Raw genomic sequence first — 26061 nt, 5'->3', positions numbered from 1 at the left:
AAGTGTGAGAGGAAGACAGTGAGACTGAGAAAACATCCAGTGTGTGTTTTTCAGTCAAAATGAATTCAGTTTTATAAGGCTAGAAAAATAAAAGACATTGATGTTCCTCTTGACAATAGAAGGAAAATACAGTTCATTATTCACTGATCTATGTGAAATGATCATTTATTTTACCTTCCCCCTCAGTGAACAAACCCATCTGTCGCTCCATGGAAAACCTCAACTCCAACAGTGCCTTCCAGGGGCCGGACAGCAACACCAGCACAGGTGGAGGCCATTTCCCCACCCTACCTCTCTCTGGATTCACCTTTACCGCCAACTCTCCCACCTCCCCATCAGGCCACCTTATGGTCCCTGCGTCCCCCACAGCTTTCACAGTCCAAACAGTGCCACGGAATCCCAGGGTGGTTCCCACGATCACTCGGAGCCAGAGCTCCAGCAACCTGCCTGAAAACCTGACGGAGAACCTGTATGATGAGGTGGGCGGTGGCTTGAGCAGTCGTGTCATCCACAAGATGCCCAAGAAGTCTTGTAGCCAGTGGGATGTGGTAGGACCTTCTGGCAAGAACAACCATCTACAGGTAGGAAGAGGCTTGCAAACCTCAAACAGATGTTTTTCAAAGATCTTTTTCACAGAGCAGAACCACAGCAGAACGTAAAGGGGGCTTCCAGTACTGTGTTTGTAAACCTGGGTGTTATTCTCATGTTTCTGCCCATATTGATGTCATAGGGACTACTTTCTGTGTTAATATTCTCCTTATCCGTAGGAGGCTGACGCTTCTGTCCTCGATCAGTGTCGTTAAAGTCAGAATCCGTGTTTCTTAAATCTTGACAATGAAGGAATTGAGTAAAAGTCAGAGGTTAGTGTGACCATTTGTCATGAAGGACATATTAGAATTACACCCAGGAGTTTCCCTTCAGTTTCGCCGAGTGTGTTTGAGTAAAGCCCGTCACAACTGGGTCTCACAAAATAATTGACAGCAGAAGTCCCACCAAAGATCTGCTCGTTGTATTGAAAAACTGAAAGCAGTTACTCTAGTAAAGTTAGAAAAATCACTTTCAGGCACACACATTCAGGCATCTTATTATGCAGCATATCTTGTGCGTTTCTTTTGTTTTACAGGGTTACAGTATATATTTTCCCCTGATAGCCAGCAGTCACTCAATTCGAAAACGAAAACAGACCAAACCACGGTCTCAACTGTAAATTCAGCTCTTACTTGATGCTTTCTCTGATCCTAACTAAGGTGAAGAATAGTGAATGAATGACAAAGCCATCACACGTAGGTCTTTTTGAAGAAAGTATGTGATTAGATTCTTTTTATTTCCTCTCATTTGCAAAATCAGTAATATGATGCATTTAGCTCCATGGTTCAAACACTGTAATAAACCAGCTGGAAGTTTTTAGCCTGTACAGGGAAAAGCTTAGGTGAACATCTTTGCATATGTGTTGAGGTTATTTTTTTCAACTTCATTCAAGTGGAGATGCTTTTTAGGTATAAAGAGTTAATTCTCATAATATTAATTTTGTACAAATCTGATTTAGATAAAGAGAAAAAGACACTGAGTGGTTCCTACAGACAGTTAAGTACAGCCATGGCAGCAGAGGTTGTATTTGATCTACATCTGTACTGGGCCTCAATAATCCACCTAGAGCAGCAATCAAGTTAGCGTTGTTGTGACATCAGAGCTTCCCTGCATTACATCAGAGGGGATTACACAAGGCGCTGTTGTTGAGAGAAATACTGAAGGTTATCTGTCCCACAGCTGAGAGAAGCTCCCAAAGCTACTCTCTCCAGAGAAGTGTTGCTTCCACTGAGCCATGCGTGCAACGTAACTTCTGACTTTGGATCACTGTGAGCTCAGTGGAAATGACAGTGCTCCTTTTTCTCTGTCTCTCATTCTCGCCTCCTCCCTGTCTGTTTCTGTATGTGTCAGTCTCTCCCCGAGGACCTATTTGTCCAAGCCTTTAATACCAGTAAGCAGGATTATTGCAGCCATATTCGGGTCATAAGTCCGCGTGTTTCATGCACTTCATCTTGATACATTTTTGCCAGCCACGCTGATGATGAATTTGAATTAAATGTACTCTTTGTCCTTCAAGTAGTGAAATTCCATTTAAATTTGAGGTTAATTGAGCATTAATATGCTGCTACAGTAGCCTCCAATCTCAATATTTTGGAACCTGGATGTTGGCCGATTAACTCTGGCGTAAATAGTTTCTTTCAACTGAGAATTCATTGAATTGAATTGAAATACGTTAATTTTGTACAGTGCAAAAAACAAAATGCAGTACATCACTGTGGTGGGCAGCATAGTGGTGATGATCACAGCAAGAGGGTTCCAGGTTTGAATCCCAGCCTGGGCCCTTCTGTGTGGAGTTTGCATGTTCTCCCTGTGCCTGCATGGGTTTTCTCTAGCTTCCTCACACAATCCCAAAAACATGCACATTAGGTTAATCTAATCGTGGATCAGCGGTTAGGGTGTCGGACCCGTAACCGGTGGATCGCTGGTTCGATGTCCATGGCTGAGGTATCCTTGAGCAAGGTACCTAACCCCCACTGCTCCCCGGGCGCTGCACGCGGTCGCCCACTGCCCCGGGTTTGCTGTGTGTGTGTGCACGTCACTTGGGTGGGTTAAATGCAGAGCACAAATTTCGTTGGAGTGAGTTCCCTCCAATGACAAAACATGTCACTTTCTTTCTTCTTTCTTTCTTCTTTCTTACTCTAAATTGCCCCTAGGTGTGAGTGTGAGTGTGTGTGGTTGTCTGTCTTTGTGTGTTGGCCCTGCAATTGACTGGCGACCAGTCCAGGGTGAACCCTGCCTCTCACCCGTAGTCAGCTGGGATAGGCTCCAGCCCCCCCCCCACCCCGCGACCCTGACCGATAAGCAGTATAGAAAAAGGATGGATGGACGTCACTGTGGTGTAGCAGGTAGCAGTAGCAGGTTGTTGATATCAAGTTGGTGGGAGACCCCTTATAAGTTATTTTTAAATTTACATAAAAGTGCTTTGGGTAGAATATTTTTAATTAACTTTGGGCCCGTTTCACCCTGTTAAAAGACTTTTTTTAGATTTAACCAGGTGAAGTGCAGAAATCAGTGGGACAGGGGGCTTCAGGTGAGTTCAAGGCTCAGTGTTGCCCCCTGGAGTAAATGTGCCTCGCAAGTACACACTTTCATGCATACACACTACGTTCTCTCAGTGTTTATCTGGAACAGCTATGTGTTATGCAACAGGGATGAACCAGCTAGCCAGTCAATCAGTTAGTGAATTATGTCTCGACTATATTTCTTGGAACGATGAGCTCCCATGCATATCTTTTCAATTAATTTCGTTGGATTTGCAGATGTCCTCTCCTGTAGCTGTTGCTTTAGTCTCCTCCAGCTGGGTGAGCGCACACGTTTCTATAAGCTCTGTCTTAATCCAAAGTCCGATGGGTTATTCTACAGCGAGAGGCTGTGGGATTTATTTGTTTCTGTTTGTGATTTTTTTTTTATACATTGATGCTGCTGTCCACTACTGTACTTGATGTACATGCTGGTCTATTCTTGAACACACACATTCTTGTTCAAATAATATGGTCAAGTCAAGGTTATTTGGATTCCATCAGTTTTGACAGCATACAACACCTACAGAGCTGAAAATAGTTGCTGTGTCTTTACTCCTGTTGCTAAAAATTGCATTGCCCAGCTGTTTGCAATTATTTAGATTTCTGAAATCAAACAGCAGTTCTGATGTTAAATGCAATGACAGAATATGCCACATAGTGAGATAAGGTGGCTCCTTTTGTGTATTTTTAATGTTTTTTGGACAGGGACAAAATACAGATCAGATGTTGGCAAAACATGTTACAAAAATTGATACTTAGTTTTGGTCTTTTTATGGGGAATGAAGAACAATATAGAATATTACCAGTGTATGTCTTTAAGTCATAGTTAGAATCACTGAACTTATGTCCATATTGCCTCACTTTTGTGTGTCCCTCTGAACTTTTTTTCCTCTCTCCTTCTTCTTCTTTCTCCTTTCCCCCTTTTGTTCTTTCTGCCTACAAGGTCCCCACAGAGTCCTATCTGTCCCAGCTGTCCTGGCAGGACTCCCCACTTTACACTGTAATGCAGCCAGAGAAACGTCTGTCTCAGCCGGAGCCGCCTGTCCCCACCCCAGGTCAGCAGCCTCTTCAGATCATGGACATGTGGGAGCAGTACTCTGACTCGTCCACAGGAAGAACTTTCTACATCAACAGCATCACCAAGGAGAGGTCCTGGAAACCCCCTCGCCGGGCCCGTGGGTGCACCACCAGCAAGGTAGCAGACCCATCACTGTCATTACTCCTCATGAATGACTTTTTTTTTCTCTTTCACCGGAATTGCTTCGACAGTAAAAGGTTGGTTTTTGCGATGTAGTGGATAGAAAAGGGTCAGGGTTGACAGTAAAAAAAAGTCTGATGCCACGCTCGCATCGTTGGACTGTATCAGCAATACAAGGCATTTTTTCAGCCAAAGAACCTCAAGACCTCAAGGGGAGCACCCTGGCTCGCATATTTTCTCTTTACTTAGACATGGAGTGATGCTGAGAGGGTTGCACACGCAGCGATCACAGGGCAGGTTTCCACTGCTGGAGGCTGAAGCTCAGTGCACGTGCGGAGACTCGTACATGAGTCTGAGTGGTGGAAATATTCTCACTTTGGCATAGGGTCACATTGAACCTAACACTTGGAGAGGTGATGAATATTGCATAGTAAGTGGGTCATTGATATGGACAGAAAAGTTTGACATGTTGAGAAATATACCTATTTGAGTTATGAGACTGATAACACTTTTATCAGAGAGTGATATCATTTGATCTGCAAACGTTTTCCATGATTTCAAGCTATTCCTTCAACCCTCGGAGAGTATGTGAATAATGCAGTACTTGGTACATAAACTTATGTTCAGTGTTTGCTGACCCTGTCACATGACACATTTCAGGCTGTCGTCAGAAGCTATTAATGTATCTAAAAACTTTCCTGTTTCACAGTCTTTTTTTCTCTTTCTCTGGCAGGGGAGTCCAGTACAACCCCAGACGTTACCAAAGGAAACCAGCCATCTCTCACTACCACTTCCTGAGGCTGGCAATGGAACGATGCACAGGGTAATCCTACAGTGCTTCTAAAATTCTTCTAAAAAACCTCCCCCTTTTTGTGTGATGAACAAGTAGATCCTCAATTACTTTGCATTGGCAGGGTTTTTGGGGGGATTATTAGGTTGCCTTGGGTATAGAGACAAAATGAATGACAGTAGTTATATTTACATGAAGATGACACATTAATTAGATGAACTCTCGCTCTATTACTTTTTTCTTCCGCCCTCGCCTCTAACTAACCACAGAGAGCCACACCCAAGAAAAGCATGTTGTTGAACTTCAGATTGTACTCTGTTTTTCTTGTTGCTTCATTCGTGCATTACCTCTGTGTTGTCAATCGCTTAGACGATCTGTGGGTTGAAGGCTGATTTAAGAATGGAATCACACTGAACATGACAAATTATTGCCACTGATTGCATGTCATACCTTAAATGTGCACTCATGCTGTTGTTACGTATTCCAGTTTGAACCTTTTCAATCATTTGCTAATTTGTGTAAAATACGCCCGCGCATTGACTTTGTGTTTAAGGTTTTAGTCAATGATTCTTGTCACTAGAAAGTGTATGCTGATTAGGTGGTGAGAAATGTCTCTATGACACCGTGTGCCAAGTCAGTAATTAGTGTTTTTAGTAGAGTATTTATTTTTTCATTAATTTGGTTCCTCAGAACCATCAAGAAGCTATTATATTCTTAACCCATCTGGTCCTCTGGTGAAAATAATTCTTATTAGTATTAAATAATCATTCTTATGTGACATTTTTCAAGTGCAAGCAGCCTTGCATTGGCAGGACTGTGCTTTCGGCTATGCTTTAAAGCAGGCGGAAACTCTGAGCTTGGCCAAATTAAAAAGGGGATTACATCTTTCTAGTTTACTGACTGACTCTATTCCCTATTTATTTATTTATTAACTGCCCGTTGAAACACACTTCCTCTTAGATGGTGTTTTGTTGGGCTAATCCCTGAGGGGAATAACAAGGTAATGCCTCTTGATCTGATGCAGATGAGCAGAAGCCATTAGGGCCACGCAGAGGAAGACAGAGGACTCTTTTAAATCCAAAACGTCACAAAACATTACTAAATTTAAACCTCTCACTGAAACTTCCCATGAGCCTCTCTGACCTCACAGATGCCGTCATAGTAGGACTTCCACTGTTCCATTCATTTTAACTTTTTTTTTTGTTCCTCCCGAATGAGGAAGTGCATCTGTTGTTTCAGATGTAAAAGGTTTTTTAAGGGGACTGACACCCAACTGTCCACCAAATCAATGACAGCACGGTTAAAGCGACACAAGCTGGGTGATCCAGATTGTCAGAGATAAGCATTTTGCATCTCCAGCTTGCGTTGCCTCAACGTTGCGTCAGTGTTTCAAATTTAATGTTGCTCATCAAAAAAAATACCCACATGATCAAAGCAGTGATTCCCCCATCAAGTCAGTTTGCGATGCATTCTGTTGACCTATATGTGCCGCTTTTCATTCTGTGCTACATGTTATACGAAACAGGAGCATACTGTGGAGTGCGTGCTGCATGCCACATGACTTTATGACCCAGGTGTTAAAACCTCAGTGACCCAGATTTTTATTTTTAAAAACCATTTAACCATTATCGTTTTGACTCCTTCTTGTCTTGTCTCGTTCTAGTGCATAGACTCAAATACTGCCCTTAAATACGATTCTGAGTTAGAACCTTACCTGTACCTGTTTTTATGTTTTTATACTTGTATTCTGCTACATTTAATAGGGACATTTTGTGCTTTTTCCTCCTTGATCTATTCTGTATAATTTACTGTAGATTAATTTCTTCTTCAGTCATCAGAAATATAAATTTGATAGCCCAAGTTGATCATAATTGTTCACTTTAAGTGCTGATCAGCCAGTACGAGACATTGAAGAGGTCACCCTCAGCTTAATTGATAGTGAAGAAGATTATTGTTTGCCGACTTGACATTTGACGGGTGTAGTTATTTACATACTTTTCAGATTCAGAATTTACACAAAATTTAAGTTCAGAAAATATGATGCATACTTATAGAATAAGCTAGGTTTCCCCAACCTTTCTTGATTTTTAGGTTAGTTCTCTCTCTTTTTTTTTTTCTCTTTTGTCACATTGGTCAAGTTTGCATCTGTACTTCTCCTATTTGGTAGCTGGACAGTTTTACTATGACTATTTTATCATTACATTTCCTATAACCTTAGCTGTGCTCGCTTGATCACTAGTTTCCATACACTCTGAACTGCTGCAGGTCCTATTTAAGTGTTTACACGACTCGCGACTTAATGAGTCATCTACTGGTTGTAGTAGTACTTGTTGTACTAATAAATATACTAAAGATGAACCTCACACTAATTTCTAATCCTCTTTGCGTGTGTGTTTTCTTCCTCAATACAAATTTGACTTTAAAACTATTTACTGTCGAAATTTCAGTTTCATTACTAATTCATTCAACTACCAAAGAGCTTGTAAAGTCCTTCAACGCCTACCACACTAAAATGCAGTTTACACACACAAATATCAGTAATGACAGTCCAATCTAAAAATCTCACGGCTTAAAAGTTGCTATTATGCCTTGTGTGTTATCATAAAGGCTAACCTCTGACTAAATTAATTTTGTTAGTGTTACTTTTACTGAATCAAGGCATCCTCATTCTGTTTGCCTACAAACTTGAAACAAAAACCTGTAGGATGGCAGGGGTTGATGTGGCAATGTCGCAAAGTGTGATTATTCTCAGCTGCTTTACATGAGACGTGACTGCACTGGCTGATAACACCAGCTTCCCTCTAGAATGAGGAAGTAGATGTAAGCTGCGACAGGAGGGAGAGATGAATGGTTTGATACACGCTGACACTCAGAGACAAAAGGGTCATGGCAAGAAATGACAGGACTCCTACTCGACATGAAATAAGCTCTCACGAACAAGAATTTCTTGTATAACTGGGTGATCGGTCATAATGACTACCTACACTGTAAGTCCAGTTTCATTTTTTACACATTGATATTTACTTAGTTGTTGTTTTCACTGCATGTCAGTACTGGCATGTAATTTCTGGCAGCACGTGTGAAATGACCTGCCTGTTAAAAAGATATTTCAGTCAATTGTCACGCTGATGTAGTTTAGTCATTTGCTCAATCACTTTTCAAAGTGTCCGACCTCAAAGAGTTGGTGACTTTGTCTTTGTCTCAACAGGATAATGTGACTCTATATATGCCCAAGTATGTGATTCAGTTCAGTAACTTAAAATCAGCATGTTAAACCAATACAGTGCAATTGTGTGTTTCATTCTTACCGAGCTACGGCAGCAACTGCCTCTCATTAATGTCAGTTGACTGTGGCTCCGGGTGTGTGTGTGTGTGAGTGTGTGTGTGTGTGTGTGTGTGTGTGTGTGCATAACTGTGTACCTCTGTACTGTTGTGGCAAGTCAAACAGCATTTTTAGTCACCAGAATGTAAGCGGGCAGAGGAGTAGTTTCAGTGCTGGCGTGAACGTTAGCCCAGTCCTTGTGGCTGATATTTTCTGAGCACATCCTGTGTTCCGTTGGTGTGAAATTTGTCCAAACTGCAGCTAACAGTACTGCTAACAGACCTCAAATAGTCTATTTAAAAAAACAAACAAACAAACAAACTAATAAACCTCAAACCTGACAGAAAATGAAACATTCTCTGACATTTTTTATGCAGGAAACTAGAATTAAACTTATGCAATATAAATGATAACCATTTGTTTGTATGTCCTGTTTTTGTCTGTCTGTCTGTCTGTCTTTTTTTCTAGCTGTCACCTGATTTCCTCTTCGGGAGTCACCAGAGGAACACTGACAGTGGCTGGCAGATGAAACAGGTGAAGCTCTACCTGCTGCATTCTTTCATCGTCGGAGGCATTTAATTCGTTTCACCTTCACTTTCACTCTGTAAAGAAAGATCAGAGTAAAGCTAAGCAGTCTTTATTAGCTTTACATATCCTCCTGACATAGCAGGATGTACTGGCTTAACAAAATAGAATGCTTCAATGTTCTGGTGACGTAGTCTGCCATATTGGCTTTGTGACTTTTGTTTGCCCATCTAACGCTTAAACCATAATCTGTGTATCTGTACATAAATATCTACGGGTTACCTGGACTTAGTTCTTTCTTTTTAGCTGACAACTTTCTCCTTGTTATTTGCGTTTGCATGACTGACTGAGACGGTAATCCTAAGTGTTTTATCAGCGCTTTGATGGAGGGTATATTCCTCATGAAAATCAATGAACTCAAGTTAGATTTGCAAAAACTGCATCTCCACTGTATTACTGTAGAATACATTAAAGTAATGCCAGCTATGCTCTTTAGATTCTCAGAGATCAGCATTTATGCATATTAAGGTGGTGAAATAGCAATTCATGGTGTAAAGAGAGAGGCTGTTACCCAAGCAGTTCTTACTGCAACATGTTGCATCACAGTGGGGTGTGGGTGCGCTTGGTTTAAAGCCCTTTTAAAGGCCTCCTCTTAGCAAAGGAGCAGATTTGGCTCTTAGTGTTAATCTTCCTTGCATGAAAAGATGGCAAACATTAGGAGGGATATTTAGTCTGATTGTTGAAACTAGGTTACAGGGATTGTGAAAGGTACTTAATTATGGCTGTTTCTGCATGAAAAGTTGAAACTATGCGAATTGTGTGCAGTGTGTGTGATTATGCGCATTTGTGTATGTTCACGTGTGAGATGAGCGTAAATATTTTGCATGTGAAGTACTTGTGCAGATGCACGTACATGCACCACTGTGGCTCTGCTCTTCCTGCGGAGTGAAGCAAAACAAATGGAATTCAAAGAAACTGCAGTTGGTCTCCATTTGTGTGTGGATCAAGTGCTTAAGACAGGCCCTCACTCTGCTTATAGTCAGTATTGTTTCTCAGTGACAGGAAGCTTCACTTCATATTTGCAGTTCAAACATGTAAATGGAGTTATGTTGCAGATTGATTGCTCTCAAGGTTTGTGGCATAAGGTTTCAAAATGGCTACCATTCTATGACATCTACTCAGAGCAGATAAAGATGAGAAAACCTTTAGAAGCACTGATATGAAGGCAGTGTGCGCAGCTGTTTACCAATTTGATTGACATGACATTTAAACTCATGTAAGAATGATTTGCAAGCCAGCATTCAGCTCCCTCGCACTTTGGCACTTTCTAACAAAAAGTCATTATTTCAGACCTTTTATCGACCATCAGTCAAAGAAACAAAGCTAACGTGTTGTTGTCCCCTCAGAATAAAGACTGTTAACTGAAACAGCTGTTGATGACTTGTGGCCATAACCGGCCATTAAGAGGCGTGAGGAGTCAGTCAGCAGTCAATGGTAGTATAAAATATAACAGTCAGTAAACGCGTGACTGATACTGTCCAATACTGTGTGAGACAAGCTGCAGAAAGCAACACGTGGACATGCAGACACACGACTAAATGCTCATTCTCTTCAGGTGTTATGCAAAGTCCGACCAGTGAACAAAGGTTCTTCATTTTAGGTGTAACATGGAATGAAAAGGTAAAAGAACAGATGGGACTAAAATGGAAATAAAAACAAATCAGTGCTTGGTCCTGTCAGTAGTTGCACTAGTGACTATCATACTACAGGTGAAAACACGATGTATGGTATTTTTTAATTACACATTAAAAAGCAAACCAAACATAATGTGCAACTGGAAAGGCTTTCTTGGTTATGTTACAAATTTTGCACGCTTGTTTGAACAAATTAGGGGAGAAAGTGCAATGTTTGCAAAGACCACGGACTTTGTGCTTCTCCTTACTGTTGCTTGTTTGTGGTTTTAATTGTTCAGAAATTCACTCAAGGTTGCTCCAGGCAAGAACACTAGCTAAACACTAAAATATACAGGAAATATAATATGGTAAACAAGGTTCTTGGATAGTCTCTAAAGAAAACACACATCAGCTCTCAGGAGTAACAATATGAAGGGAGCATGTTGGATCTATTTTTCAGTTTACACACATTAAATCAGTGATTTCCCCTTCCCTTGTTTGTCTGTTCAACCCTTCATCACTGCCTCTGGTGAAGAGCGTGCAGCGTAGCGGCTCCTCTGACACCCTGAGTATGATGGCGTTCAGCAATGCCGATGCCCAATGCCGTAACTCTGGCCCCCAACGTGATATAAAGCAGCCGCTCAGCCACTCCCAATCTATGATCCTGCCTGAGAATGGCAAGGTATTCACTTCCAGAGCACAGACACACAAGGTTTAAAAACTGTGTGCACAGTAGTCACAGACACATAAAATTCTGGCCATGTGCACACATACACATCCAGACACATAAACACAGCTGATATATCCACTTCCTGTCTCTCAGCTGGTCCATGAGTCCAAAGATTACTCCAGTAACGTGACCAACATCGTCGTGGAGCCTCCATCTACTGAGACCTCTCCAGACAGCGATGGCTGCACACCGGTGAGAAAACACTGCTTTAATTTTGAAACAAAAATATTTATAATATTTCTTATTGATTTCATATTATGCATTGGAAGGCGTCTTTGGGCAGTACCCTCAAAAAGCATGTGAGGAGCACGTGGGCAGCCGTACTCAACATTCTTTAATTTACTAAAACCACTATACAGCGGGTTAATAATAATAATGATAACCTTTTTTTAATGAACCTATTCATTCAATATTATGTCTGTGCTTTGGGGTAATGCTGATATTCCATCATACAACAGCAAAAGACATGGCAGTGGCCATAAAGCTGTGGTAACGCTGGCTTTCTACCGACAATTCTGCTCAGGTCACTGGGCCAGTATAAGACCAGTGTGTTTTCACAGAAGATAAAGATGTTCCTCAGAATAATCCACAGACATCAGTGTGAAGAGATTTCATTTGGCGCTTCTTCTTTTTTTTTACTGAAGCAGGAAAACAGTTGCAGACAGCAATGTCTTTGGATTAATCTGAGTAACTGAGTGACGGTTAAGATAAAACATATGCAAAATAAAGCAAACAAATCACCTCTAGCTTTCCTCTTTGGTCTTGGGCCTTGCGTTTGTTCCTGACTGCCTGTACTCAACACTTATAACTTTATTGTTGGTATTAATTTTGTTCTCCTGCACCTTAAAACGGGGCCACACCGCAGTGGGAGAATTTAGAGCAGCTCCCCTCCTGCTATTTTCAAATGATGCAACAGTCAACTTAAATGGCTTTGCTCAGGATGCAGTATATTACACAGAGGAAAAGCCCTCTGCTGTACTCTACTGTTAATATTTCAACTTCTCCTCACTTACTTTTGTGCCTACTCTGAGTGATAACATTAGTGCGACTATATCAGCATTAGTGCTTGAATATTGAAGATTTTAAAACTCTTTCAATGTATTCTCAGGAGTTGGAGAAAGCCGGGCTCTTGAACAAGACAAAAATTGCAGAAGGAGGCCGAAAACTGAGGTGAAGCACCATGAGACTGCTCCCAATAATTAAATTATATCTGTTTGTATTAACGCATGAAGGCAAGTGTGGTTTTCTATTCTGCATCCCATCTGATCAATGCACGTGTTCACTGATTTGCAGGAAAAATTGGAGCCCTTCCTGGGTGGTGTTGGTTGGGAACAGTCTGGTTTTCTTCAAAGATCCTAAATCACAGACACCATCTAGCTGGGTAAGAGCTCAGACAAACTGATGCAGTGGTTGCACTGTCGCCTCACGTCATGAGAGTTCCAGGTTCAAATCCCCTTCTGTGCTTGCATGTTCTCCCTGTGCCTGCATGGGTTTTCTCCGGCATCCTCCCACAGTCTCAAAAACATGCTTTTGGTTAACTGGCTACTCTACATTGCCCCTGGGTGTGAGTGTGTCCGTGAGTGGTTGTCTGTCTTTGTGTGTGTTGGCCCTGCGATTGGCTGGCGACCCATCCAGGGTGTGCCCCACCTCTCACCCATAGTCAGCTGGAATAGGCTCCAGCCCACCTACAACAGATAAGCAGCATAGAAAATGAAAAGAGGGATGGATGGGTTGGAGGTGCAGAGTCAGTTTGTCTGCCATTTTGCTGTCATTCTGCATTTAAACATTGTGAAGTCAGATTCTGATCTGTTGCACAAAGATCAGTAGCCTTAAATAAATCCAAAAAGTGACCGCACGTTTCCATTTAAAGGACCTTGCATTCAAATGACACACATCAACTTCTCCAACCATGAAACACTTCCCTCAAACCCACTGTAGGTGTTGTGTGTGAAATTTGGTCACAAGGGGCAAAATGTGTTTTCCACAAATAAGGTGAAACAAAAAATACCCATACTGTATTTGTAGTGACATTTGTGGGTCGATGTGTTGAGAAAACAGAACAAGGCCTCAATCATTTTGTGCGCGTACCTGTTTATTAAAAACAGAAACCAGGAAACAGTCGACCTGAGAGCAGTGTGGATTTAAGAGGGGCACAGCTTCAGTGGGCCAACGAGCTGTCCAGCAAGAAGAACGTTTTCAAGGTAAGAAACAAGAAGAATTATGTGAAAAATCACTTTAAATATAAATCATACAGTATGATCTCAAGGTATCATTTGAAAATTCTCATACACGCAGAAATTCAACAAACCGCTAAAAGCTGAGATTTTAATGATCCTTTTTTTCAGCTTGTGGTAGCTTTTAAGCAGTAAAACACAGATTCATTTCTGTCAGCAAAGGGCAGTGAATCAGTGAGGGAAGTGCGAGTGGGAAGCTTTTTGTCACCCGGTCACTGTACTGTGACCCTCAGTGAGGAACAGGAAGCAGTGAAAATTATTTTCCAGTAAAATTTGGCTGATTATGTTTTTAACTCTGCCTGAGCGATCGAGAAATGTCCACATCCTTGTTGTTAAATCCGTCAGATGGCCGTGTGAATCAAGAAAAAAATGCAAATTTAACATCTTCACCGGGGAGATTTGGGGAAAGTTTGTTACACATTAGTATGATTTGCAAATACGTGTGTGTGGGTGTGTATGTGTGTGTGTGTGCGTGTGTATGCGCGTGTGTATGCGTGTGTGTGTGTTGTAGCTGCGGACAGTGACAGGAAATGAGTTCTTGCTGCAGTCAGAGACAGACTCTCTGATCAAAGAGTGGTACAGCACCATCCAGAACGTCATCGACAGGCTGGTGAGACACAACAAACACACAGCACACGCAAAGTTGTACTTTCAGTGCACCACTTCTCCAGTAGTGGTAAAATGGTTTCCCTTTGGCTTGAACTCCTGTCTCCCTCTCTATGTTTTCATCTTCATTTTCTTTTAAAAGTAGTTTCTACAGTTTCAATCTGTCTACGTAATCTGTGTAATATGTATTGTTATTTAAGCCTCGTGAAGAAGTCCACATTGCCTTTCATTTGTGGGAAACGTGGGATAAGTAAAAGATGCAGGACAAGGCACAGATTCTACATGAGATACTGTTTATTTAATGACAAGCTGTTAAGAAAACTATTCACACAACTGATTGATGCAGTATGAATATGAAAAGGAGTAGGATGCTGTATATAAATGGACATGTGACTGTTGAGTGTGGTGGACTGTGACACAGCTATCGGGCTTGGTTTTGTTAATTTTAATTTTTGATTTGTTGGTTGGTTAATCAGGAGTTTATAAAACACAGACTCTGGTGAATAAGTACAATACTGAATTTATCAGTCAGTTTTATCATTACATGCAAATATTTCATTATCAAATTAAAGGGATTCTTACAAAAACAATGTTGTGTTTTATGTGTTTATATTAAACCTGCACTAATCAGTGATAGCAGTTAATTCACACAATAACAGCATGTCAGATTAGTTTAGTGTCTTTAGTTGCATGGCTCAAGCCCACAGAGGATCCCTGACTCTGTTTTTAACACTCAACTATTATATTATAGCATTTTAGTGTAACTCTTTTTAGTTTCCTCCAGCAGGAGGCAACAACTTCTTGTGCTGCCCCAAAGTGGGCAGAGTTTTTCCCCTTTGAAGGGATATGAAAGGATTCTTCTAAACAAAATGCTTGTTGAAAATAGATTTCAACAAAAATTTGGTTTATAAGATGCTCAATCAGATGCAGTTAGAGTTAAACTCTCAAATATCAGCCTCAAAGGTCCATCAGGAGAAAAGCTCTAAATTTCCTGCCTAAATTAACTGTTTTTTACCAGTATTTGTATTTGATGCTTTAAATGTCCGATGTGACCGTTTAAATAGATGCTTTCGGCAGCATGTTGTGTAACGTTCACATGAGCACTGTTTCCCTCTGTCTGCTTTCCAGGACCGTGAAAACCCGTTAGACAATGTCCTTCTGTACTCTCTGAGGCGGGCGGGCAGCGTGGAGATGCTGGACCACAGTGGAGACGAGGATGATAGGAGGACGTCACGTAAGTCATCGCCACACGATGCTTCTCAACGCTTCATCCTGACCTCCTCCCTTCACATTATCCCGTCACATATAAACTGTCCCTGCCCCCCACCTCAGTTTGCTCACGGCCTCACACACTGTCATCATCACTCTTTTTCTCTAAACTTCCACACAGGCTTCTTGCATCCCTCCATCCTCTCATCCATCCTTTCCTCCATCCAGCCCACTTATATTTTCACGCGGCCCCCGTGGCAAATAATCCCCCCATCGGTCCTGTCTCACCTCCGCCGTCGCCCGGCCCTCCCGCTCTTCATCCTCACCACCATCCCCTCTCATCTTTTGTCCAGCCCTGCAGCCGAACGCCCCGCACTGACCTCCTCCTCCTCTTGCTCCTTCTCTTCCTCCACCTCCTGCTTTCCTCCCTCTGCAGTCCCTCGCTCGTCATCCAACCTGGAGAACACAGAGAGGAAGAGAGTGAAGACCCGGCTGAAGAAGCTGATCCTAAAGAGACCTCCTCTGCAGGCACTGCAGGAGAAAGGGCTCATTAAAGGTAAATTTTCTTTTTGATGTTTTCCTGAATGCACTGAATGATGGAAGTGCGTGTTCTCTTTTGCTGAATTGTTAATGTTACGAGACTGCAATTCTCCAACTAAAACTACCCACTGGACTTTTGTGGAGAGGTTTAAGATATTTTTTTTTTTTAACTGAGCTGCATTGTAGCTGCGATAGCTGGCAGAAAATCTCAGCATTTATGCTGTGGTGATGCCACATCCCCTAGTGAATGTGCATCGCAATACTCCTTGTCTGTTTAGTAAGAGCTTCTCGAAAATGACGAAGTTTTTCACACTGCGTGTCTGCTGATTACAACACTATTATAACATCTTGTATAATATTTCTTAAAGGCTGAAATTGTCTTTTGCTTTTTTGTTTATTCTGTATTTCAAGAAAAATAAATTCTTGGTCTGAGTATAAAAATCACTTCAAAATTACGGCCCTTGCAGATCTCAACACAGTTGAACAGCTAGTGGAGATTTTTGTCCAATAAGATCTTCTCCCACCATCAAAAACAACACAAAATGGGGTAATATTTTTGAGGAATGCCATTCATCCCCTTCATTCTATCCCTGAAATCTTCGGGAACGTATCCTGCATAGACTTCAGGGAAAATCCCAGCAGTAACATTGCAAGGACAAGCACATTAAGGCTTATGTCAATCTTATGTCTGTGTTACAACAAAAGATGCTTTCACATCGAGAAAGAACTAATTACAAGACTCTGCCGATGATGTATTATCATCCAGTGTTCTTTTAATCTTCCTTTTAATGTCTCAGTGTGATCCTGATTCAGATCATTTTCCTTAATATTAAATATATTGCAGGAACATAGCACCAAACTTGGAGAATCAATGTGAAGGAGCACTGGAACTGTTGACTAATGATGGCCTGACAGCTTACTACAACACTTTATATTGGTTTATGCTGGTTTTGAGAAGCTGTTCCTTATTTTCATAACCAGAAGACTTTTAGTTCAATAGAGATGACAATTTTAGACAAAGCAGCATCCTGAAAAGAGGAAATGTTGTCAGTGCTCTAAATGGCCACCTGTATTTTACTAATCACTACAAGCAAAAAGGAACAGGGTAAAGAAGTTTAAAAATTCGTTGTTGTTCCAAATTCAAAATTAAAAAGAGGAAAAAAATGTTCAAACTCAAACCAAGGATGTTGTTGCAAGATAAACAGGCTGATCCAGCACCTCATAATTTTAACAAAGATTAAACAATTATGTGGTGAGCATTCAAAAGCTACTGTTCCTGCAAGAGTTTGACCCAATACCAATGTGACATGTAATCGCAACTCCATCTTCATCCCCTAGGCGGCGTGTCGCGATTTTCTGCACGTCATTTAAAGAATTCTGATGATTCTGATTCTGATTAGAGGTGATGAAGCAGCTGAGCTGAATGGAAGCAGCTGTGGATTATTAACAAAAACAATGATTATACAAATGCTTTCACCACTTTGCTTATAGGCAAACTGATTGCATCACAGAGGTGACACAATCTGATATCACAGCAGTATGCATGCTGCGGAGTAAAGGTTTTCATATGATTTTGTTCCTCCTATAGTATATACAGTACAGTACTTGAGTTTCATTGCATCATCAAGGGGGAGCCTCCATCTCTGCTGGGAACATGGAGGGTTTTCTTCTATAATGAATAGTAAATTTATCACTAGATTAACTTGAGCTTGTGGCTCTTACATCATGTGCTTTTGCAGTTATCTAAGAAAAAACTTCTGATCTGACATAAAAAGTGTGTGTGTGTGTGTCCATCTCTCATCACCCCTCAGATCAGGTGTTTGGCTGTCGTCTGGAGATGCTCTGTGAGAGGGAGCAGAACACTGTCCCTCGCTTCGTCAGACTTTGCACTGCAGCTGTGGAAAAGAGAGGTACAGTCGCAGCAATCACGGCCGGCTCCTGCTAATATGATTGTCAACTTGAAGCATGCACATGAGAAAATTAGTTCTGCCTCTACTGTTTGGCTCCATGACATAAATCATCCAGTATAAATTTACTGAAAAATGTTTGATTGCAGACAGAGAAGAAGTCATGACAGCTGCCAGCCAGATAGATCTAAATGAGAGAAAATGGAATTCTTTGGAAATTGTTTAGAAACAATGCTGCAAATAAATATTTAATGCACACAAAAATCTGTGTTTTGATCGCAAGAGCTTTAAAAACCTGCTTTTGATGAATTAAATATTTCTATGGAGTAGTTTTGGATGGAGACATCAAGGCTGTGACAGACTGGAAAACTTTTAGGACAAAGTAGCTTCCGAGAAGAGAAAGGAGTTATTTTGATTGGCATAGTTACAGTAGATAACTATTGTTAAAGAAAGGAAGGGGGGGTGGATGCAACAACCAGGAAACAATGTATAATCAGTTAATAATTGCAGTGAAACAATGAGCCTGCTTGCTGCAGGCCGCAGTGTGTCTTATGGCGGTACCATCATACAATAAATGTCCATCGGTGGCTCCTTGTGACCCTGACATTTTCATAGGATTAATTACCAATGTATCTCAAAAGCCTGTGTTGTTTTGCAACTTCTGACATTTAAACTCTGTTTGAAATCACATTTGTAGGGGTCATGTGGTCATGTAAAATGTCATTTATTTATTTATTTACCAGCTGTTCAGTTATTGATGTGCAAAAAGCGTGAAGCAAAACAATTTTATTCAGCTGCGCGATGCCTTACAATCTTTCGGTTCTTTTATCTCACATTCATGAACTCCAGTGTCAGTTTGGTTTCGATACTAACCCCCATAAATGTTGTAGATACTCAGACATACCAGTGGAGATCCCCAGATATAACCGGCGCTGTGTGGTATGTTGCAGGACTGGACACTGACGGTATCTACAGAGTATCGGGGAACCTGGCAGTGATTCAGAAACTGCGCTTTCTGGTGAATCACGGTGAGGATGAAGGGGAGGAGGGGAGAGACTGAACTTTCAATTTTGTCTTTGACAATCAATGAAACCTGAAGAAGTGGTGGTAGGTAGACATTGGAAAGGCATCAGAAATTGTTCAGTTGTACCTCTTCCTCTTTTTTCAGTCAAGATAAATGTCATCTGATGCTGTTTTGTTCCTTCTGATTACATATGATAACACACTCTCGCTGCGTATGTGTTTGAAACCTCTGGTTGTCACACCACGTGACGTCCTTTTGATGAAGTGGACGGCGAGTGAGTAACTGTTGGTTTTTGCAGAGCGAGCGGTGACCACCGACGGCCGTTACATGTTCCCAGCGGCATTGGTGCAAGGTAGATTCAGACTGACGAGGAAAACAGACGCTTGTCACGTTTTACTCTGCCGCCTTGTTTTGTGCACTGTGTGATGCATAATGTGAACACCTCAGTGAAAAACTCCTCAAAACGGCCACCCACAGACTGACACGCAGAGCTGAGCTGCAGAGCTGAGCTGCAGCGCAGACGTGTGCTGAACAGTTTGGTGGTTGTGTATTTGCTTAATCTCTGTGTGTCCCTTGCGCTTTTCTGCCTTTAGTTTTCTGATGTAATAGCAAGCAGCAGGTTGTACATCGAGTTCTCACACGGTCCACAGCTGCCACCAAGTGGACGAAACGGAGAATCAGCTGCTTGTGCAATGTGACATGTTCTAAGCCCGCAGCAATATCTCGCTGACGAATGTTTCTCATCCTTGTTTGTGTTGTGAATATTGAACATCTTGAAGTCAAATTGAAGTCTTTTTTTTCTTCCCTTTTGTTCTCATGATCCTGTTTGAGAAGCATTGGTCAGGCCTGGATTTTAAGAAACTGCGTGCTTTATATGTGTTTGTGCTTCTTTGCCTCCTCTCACTTTTAAAGGTCATTTCCGACTCCTTCCTGCAGCTACAAGCCTTCGCGTTGTGCTTGAACACAGACAAAAATTCACACTCTGTTCATGTTCTTCTTCTCCTTCCTTGCTTATCGTTCACGTCCTCCCACCCTGTCTATATGAATTTCTCCTCCTTCCCCTCATCCTCTCCTCATATCATCCTCCCGGTCTCTTAGAGGAGAAGCTGAATTTGGACGAGAGTGACTGGGAGGACATTCATGTCATCACAGGAGCTTTGAAACTTTTCTTTCGTGAGCTTCCCGAGCCCCTGGTGCCCTTCGGCTTCTTCACCGACATCGTGGAGACAGTCAGTGAGTGACCAGCTTCAGCCCCTCTCAGATTGCTTGTTTTAATATGTACCATTTGTACTCTTCCCCTGCTTGAGTGTTCATACAGAATGACATCAAACTTGATCAGTCTCAGATAGAAATGAAAGCACTTCATCAGCTCATCACTGCTTGCACATTTTGTATGAAATAAAAACAAAGTTCTTATTAAAAAGCAAATCATCACCTTTATATGTTTGAAGTAAGACATTGTCAGTATTTCGGGCCTTTACTGCCTTTTTATTTGGTTGCGTGTGATGGAAAGCAGACAGGAAATGAGATTCAAGTGAGAGAGGAGGGATGACATGCATGAGAATGTGTGGCTGGACTCAAAGTGGCAAGGCAATGTAACAATTACATAATGAGCATGTTAAACCTCCAGGGCACCCACACAGGATACTTTTTAATCTCACCCTAATATTTATCCTCTGATGTGCTTTTATTTTGAATGCTCACAACACCGCTGTGGTTTTAATGAGTCAGAACCAGGGTAGTCTCGACCCCCAAGTCCCTCTTTGCTTGAGCAGTTTCACACTTTGTCACGCTGCAGTGGTAGTCATTTTCTTCATTTGATTTGTTTTTCTTCACTTCTTGAAAATGTTGCACAGTGTCACATATATACCATGAAAGATATACGGACGCAATAAATGAAAACGCTGTTTGGTGACAGAGGAATAATTACATGCTGGCAAAACTGAAATTTATTGGGAAGAACAGAATTAGACAAAGTGATGGTTTTGCTGCAAAAACATCTGCGCAATATACAGTAAATCCTCACAGTTTAGCTGCGTGTTTCACACAAGTCCCATAATCCTCAACTTATATGCAAATATTATATTTGAATACTTCTTAAATGTGGACGACATTATCTAAAGTATAGGGCTGGTGTTATTCTCCGTTTTTCTTCTTGTCAAACCAGCAATGCGTTAGTTTGTCTTCCACTACTTTATGACTTCCTCACCCAGTCTGTGGCAGTACATTCTTTCCTACTCTTGAAAACAAGCCGCAAATAGATATTTCAATTCTTAAAAAGACCAAATGTTTTCCTGAAACACAGGGACACTGTAGCTTTACGCAAAGTTTACTCAAAAGGAAACAAGGAGTGCGTTTTAGGGACTATCTCCAGCTGTGCATTAATTCAGATTTGGTGCTGTTGTGAGTATTTACTGTGGCAGGAAGGTGACTGTGTCGATGGAATTGGAGTAAACTACAGTGGCCATGTTCATCATGATAAAGGGACACGTGTCACATGTCACACAGCGCAGCAGTGTGGCTTGGTGATGTTTTTAACAGGATATTGCACTGAGCAATAAACCAAATCAGGCTCACATACAGCACTTACTAGTGGGATGAATTCACTGATCACAGTTTTGATCTTTTTATAGGCTAACAGTAAAGAAAAAAACTAAATATCATCAATCACACGTTCGTCATCAGTTAATTTGCTTAGAACTCTGATATGGGCTGTACGACAGGGTTTCATAATATCTTTTACTTATCCTAAAGAAATCGATAATCTAGCATTTCAAAATAAATTACTTTTGGTAAAGAAAAAAAAAGTTGCATATTAAGCAATAATGATAACCATAAGCATAACATATGGTATGGTATAAATACCCTGTGTCTTATCAGTTCATGGGACATTTATGTGTGATCCTTAATTCAGTGTTCATCAAACCACAGTGGAGACAGCTGATAATTGCTCGCTGATATCGGTTAGCTGATGTCAGGTTTCTGATACTATTAAAGTGCATGAAACTGGATGCAAATGATGACATTTATTGTGAACTGACATGTCTGTTGCTCCCTTGTTGCAGAGATGTCAGACTACATGGACAAAGTGGATCGTTTGAAGTGTCTGGTACTCAACATGCCTCCTCCAAACCATGACACACTGCAGTTTATGTGTCGCCATCTCAAACGGTGAGAGGGCGGGCGTGAAACCACATTCAGTATTTCTCTGCTCATGTGTTTGTCCTCACCTCAGCTTGTTTTCCCTTTGTCTGGCCTGAAATGGACACATTTCGTGATGCAGAATATTCCCTCGAGACATTTCGGCGTGAAGGAATGAACCAGATGCCCTCGTTGGAAAACAAAATCTCCTCCTCATAACTTTTCTTTTTTAAATCTGACCACAAGAGGGGGTAGTTTCCTTGTTGTTCTCAGTTATTTTCTGTCAGGGATTCTTTGGCCGCGGCGCTCTAAGTATGCCAGTGCTGTACCAAGATCACACTGTTGTTAAGTCTGTGTCCCTGTGAAGATGAAAAGGCTGGAGTAAGATGAATGGTGGACAATGTTCTGCGAGCCAGTTCCTTTTACAGTACATAAAGTGTGTGTTTCTTACCGCCTATGGTTTTTCCTACCACTACAGGGGTGAGCCTTCGTGTTCTGAGGCTGATGTTTGTGCCAGGGTGTGGTGGGCCCCATGAATTTGTCAACTCTGTGTCTTTCTCAAGTTTTCTCCCCTCTGTCATTCCTTTCCCCCCTTGTTCTGTTTCTCATTTATTATCTCGTTGCCCAATCACTTCATCCCCTCCTCTCTTGCTTGCTTACTACCTTTGTTTCTTAAATTGTGCTTCATTCTCATCCTTCTCTCATTTATATTATCCCATACCTCTTCCTCCTTTCTTCCTCCTCCTTCTATGCATCTCCACCCCCCCCACCCCCCTTGCCTCGAAGGTCCCATGGGAGCCTTGTGGTTCGTCTGCTGGAAGGCATACCAACACCACCGCCGCCACCACTGGAACCTCTCTCTTTTCTCTCTCTTCGTCCTCTCCCTTGCTCGCTCCGTTTTTTTCCTCTTCCCTCTCCTCTCCCTTTTTTCCTCCTCTCTTTTTAATGTGGAAGTTTTGAGCAATTGCTGGCTGCTTCTGTGGCTTGGTGGGAATGGCATTTTTAGAAGAATGCCTCATGCTGTGGCTTCAGTCCATTCCTGAGTCCCCCCCAATCACACACACACACTCAAACACACCAATATAGGTGGATTTGGCGGTGGCAGTGGATTTAGATACTTCTGTGCACATATCTGGGCTGTAAATTAGATACATGCACATGAACATGCATGCAAAAACGATGTCAGCAGTGGACACACAGACACTTTTAGCTGCTTTACTTTGCAAGAATTATAAACATGTCACATGCTGACCACAGGCATGAAGCTATACGAGTAGTTAGCAGTCATCAAGACTGCGATCCCAAAGATGACTTTAAACGCTAACATGCTGATGTAATATTATCATGTTCACCATCTTAGTTTAGCATCTTGGCATGCCAGTACAACTGAGGCTGAAAGGAACATCTTTAGTTTTTTTGCTTTAGGTCAAAGCAAAATATTGGACAAATTTAAAATTATGATCTGATGATGGTTTTAGATGGAAAGATCAGTTGTTACAGTGTTATCACAAGTTATTACAATTCATCCACAGGGGAACATGAATGTGTGAACCAAATTTCATATAAGTCCACCTGAAGGTTGTTGAGGCATTTGACTCAAAACCACAAATGTCAACCTCATGGTGGCACTTCAGAGGATCACAAAAGTCATCTGGATGCAGCATCTGAGGGTCATTAGTGTCTATACACAATCTTATGGCAATTAGAGCCATCCTGACTAGTGTGACTAAAAATTTAAACCCACAGCTACAACAATTCAAAATCCAAGTTTTATTTTTTAATTTTTGTTGATGTAAAACCTACCCCTCTCTCTCTCCCCTCTCTCTCTCCTTCCTGGCTCTCTGCAGAGTGTTGGAGCATTCAGACACGAACCGAATGACCACCCAGAACATCGGCATCGTGTTCGGACCGACCCTTATGCGCCCGGAGCGGGACAATGGCAACATGGCAGTGAATATGATTTACCAGAACCAGGCAGTGGAGCTCATCCTCAGCGAGTTTGACCACATCTTTGGAAGAACAGGCCCCTCTTGAACTTTTTGGACAGAGGGGGTTCAAAAATCTCCTCCAGATCAGACAAAAGCACAAGTAGTGCAGCGTTTGTCCTCTTTGCCTGTTGAGTCATGTGGTGTAAAATGGATTTCACATCAAAAGATAATTACGGGGTAAAAAGAACCAGGACAGAAAGCTGCTAATCGTGACATCTGGCCTGCACATAAAGCCATGTTAAAACAATAATAGTAAAACAAACCAATTTTAGCTGCAATACTTGTGTCTTTGATTGCAGATGTGGAGCCCAGCCCTTGTGTTCTTTACAGCTGGAGCCTCCATGTCACTTTTACTTGACGTTACAGACTTGATCAGGATAAATAAAAGCCATGAAGGTGATGCATCTCCTCCAGCTGGAGTTTTAATCAGTTATTCATCAAGGAAGGGTGTGTCTTAAAGTAGCACTGAAACAAAACTTAGCAGAACCATCTCACTGTGAAAACAGATGTATCAGCACCTCTTGCAGCAGGGATGGACAGATCCCACCTGCAGTGGGTAGCATGGATATACTGTAAAATATGCAAACAAGGAGGAAGCGAGCTTGGTGCATAAATGTGCCCGCATCTCTGCTGAGTTCTACAGTGTTAGATGAAGACTCTTTTAGGTTTATTTCAGAGTTCAGAGGTGAAGTTCAACAGGGAAGTCATCATAAATAGAAAAAAATGCATTTTTCAGTCATGGGATGAATTTGCCAAGAGGGCAGTTCCTTTGTACCAAATAGTAATTTTTAGTTTGTGGACCCTTTTAAAACTTTCCTCATTGTACAAATTTGGATCAGTCTTATATTTTTACTAGTGCAAACTCCAATAGATTAAGTTAAAAATATTCATTGTAAATATGTGAATTAAAAAGCTGTCTTTGTCAACTAGTAGCACTTTGCATACAGTTTGTGTGACGTGACATTATATATTAGACAAATTCAAACTGATACATTTGCTTTGTGTCATTGAGATGTTGCTCGGACCTGATTGTTATCTCTCCTGCAATAAAAAAGGTGAACAAACTGATTTTATATATTTTGTGTATATTTAATGAGTCAGGTTGTTTATAGCGAGCGATGGATTGCGTGAGAGATAGTCGAAATGTGTGGAGGTACGTGGGCCTCAGAGACACAGCGGGCGGAGGCATCCCCTGTGATTGGCGCAAATGCTGCTTTTAATAACAGAACAAAAGAGGAACTGGAAATGCATATGTTTAAAAAATGTGGATTTTCCCCCAAACCCTCTCACTCTCTCACTCTGTGGCTTTGGTAATTTTATATTGACTGTGGGTTTGGCAAAAGACAAAAAAGAGCAGAAAAGAGGCACGGATGTGTGTGTGTGTGTGTGTGTGTGTGTGTGTGTGTGTGTGTGTGTGTGTGGGTGGGGGGGTGGGGGATCATAGCTCATAGATTTTTCAAAGTTTTATTAGATCTATTTATTCATTTTTATGTTCATATTATTTCTTTTCCTTTGAGAGTGTGCAGGGGCTTCAGTGATGTGGAGCTGATTGATCTTGTGAACCTTTGTGTGCATGTCAGAGATCGTATTTGATTGACTCAAAATATTTTCTGTTTAAATAGACAACCACATTTGTTTATTCAATACAAATGCATGTATGCACAACACAGTCATCACTTATCCCTCAGTCGGTGTTACAGTTTCTTTATGAATGTTTGACAGTCGTGTGTGAGCGTCCTCATATTAGATTTACTAAATTATGGAAGGCAAATATAGCACCCTGAAAATGTCCATTTCATGAAATATTTTAATTGTAGGTTTTGTTCTCTCTCCAAATTTTGAAATGGAGGGGATTTTTTTCTGCCATAAAAACCCAGTGGCATGAAACTGCCCTAGAAAGCAGCTCTGTGATGTATTTTATTTGACTTGGTGTGATGGTGCTAATCGCTCCCTAAAATAGAATCAGTCCATCAGAGACACAATCAAACACCCCACCCTGCTAATCAGCATTGTGTTGGTATTAAAGGTCAAGCACTATTACTTCATCTTTTAATGCTGCCCTTT

At 41.4% G+C, this 26061-nt stretch overlaps 1 protein-coding gene across 4 annotated transcripts in view; it reads left to right on the top strand.

Moving 5' to 3' along the window:
• arhgap9 (Rho GTPase activating protein 9) overlaps positions 1-25061 on the top strand; it is a 38332-nt gene extending 13271 nt beyond the window's left edge. For 2 of the 4 annotated variants that reach the window (XM_046383237.1, XM_046383238.1), the window contains 18 exons: positions 187-581; positions 4054-4305; positions 5042-5131; positions 8889-8954; positions 11154-11300; positions 11442-11540; positions 12457-12518; positions 12642-12729; positions 13454-13549; positions 14094-14192; positions 15317-15422; positions 15834-15953; positions 17749-17847; positions 18795-18872; positions 19167-19220; positions 19967-20101; positions 21934-22039; positions 23857-25061. In XM_046383237.1, the coding sequence (XP_046239193.1) occupies positions 187-581; positions 4054-4305; positions 5042-5131; positions 8889-8954; positions 11154-11300; positions 11442-11540; positions 12457-12518; positions 12642-12729; positions 13454-13549; positions 14094-14192; positions 15317-15422; positions 15834-15953; positions 17749-17847; positions 18795-18872; positions 19167-19220; positions 19967-20101; positions 21934-22039; positions 23857-24043 (2279 nt within the window). In that variant the 3' untranslated portion in view covers positions 24044-25061. The remainder of the gene's footprint in view (positions 1-186; positions 582-4053; positions 4306-5041; positions 5132-8888; positions 8955-11153; positions 11301-11441; positions 11541-12456; positions 12519-12641; positions 12730-13453; positions 13550-14093; positions 14193-15316; positions 15423-15833; positions 15954-17748; positions 17848-18794; positions 18873-19166; positions 19221-19966; positions 20102-21933; positions 22040-23856) is intronic. The other 2 variants (XM_046383240.1, XM_046383239.1) reach the window with 2 other exon arrangements.
• Positions 25062-26061: the final 1000 nt, after the last annotated feature.

Source organism: Scatophagus argus, chromosome 3 (assembly GCF_020382885.2).
Source record: "Scatophagus argus isolate fScaArg1 chromosome 3, fScaArg1.pri, whole genome shotgun sequence".
Classification (NCBI taxonomy): domain Eukaryota; kingdom Metazoa; phylum Chordata; class Actinopteri; family Scatophagidae; genus Scatophagus; species Scatophagus argus.
This window is presented reverse-complemented; position numbering and strand designations above follow the sequence as displayed.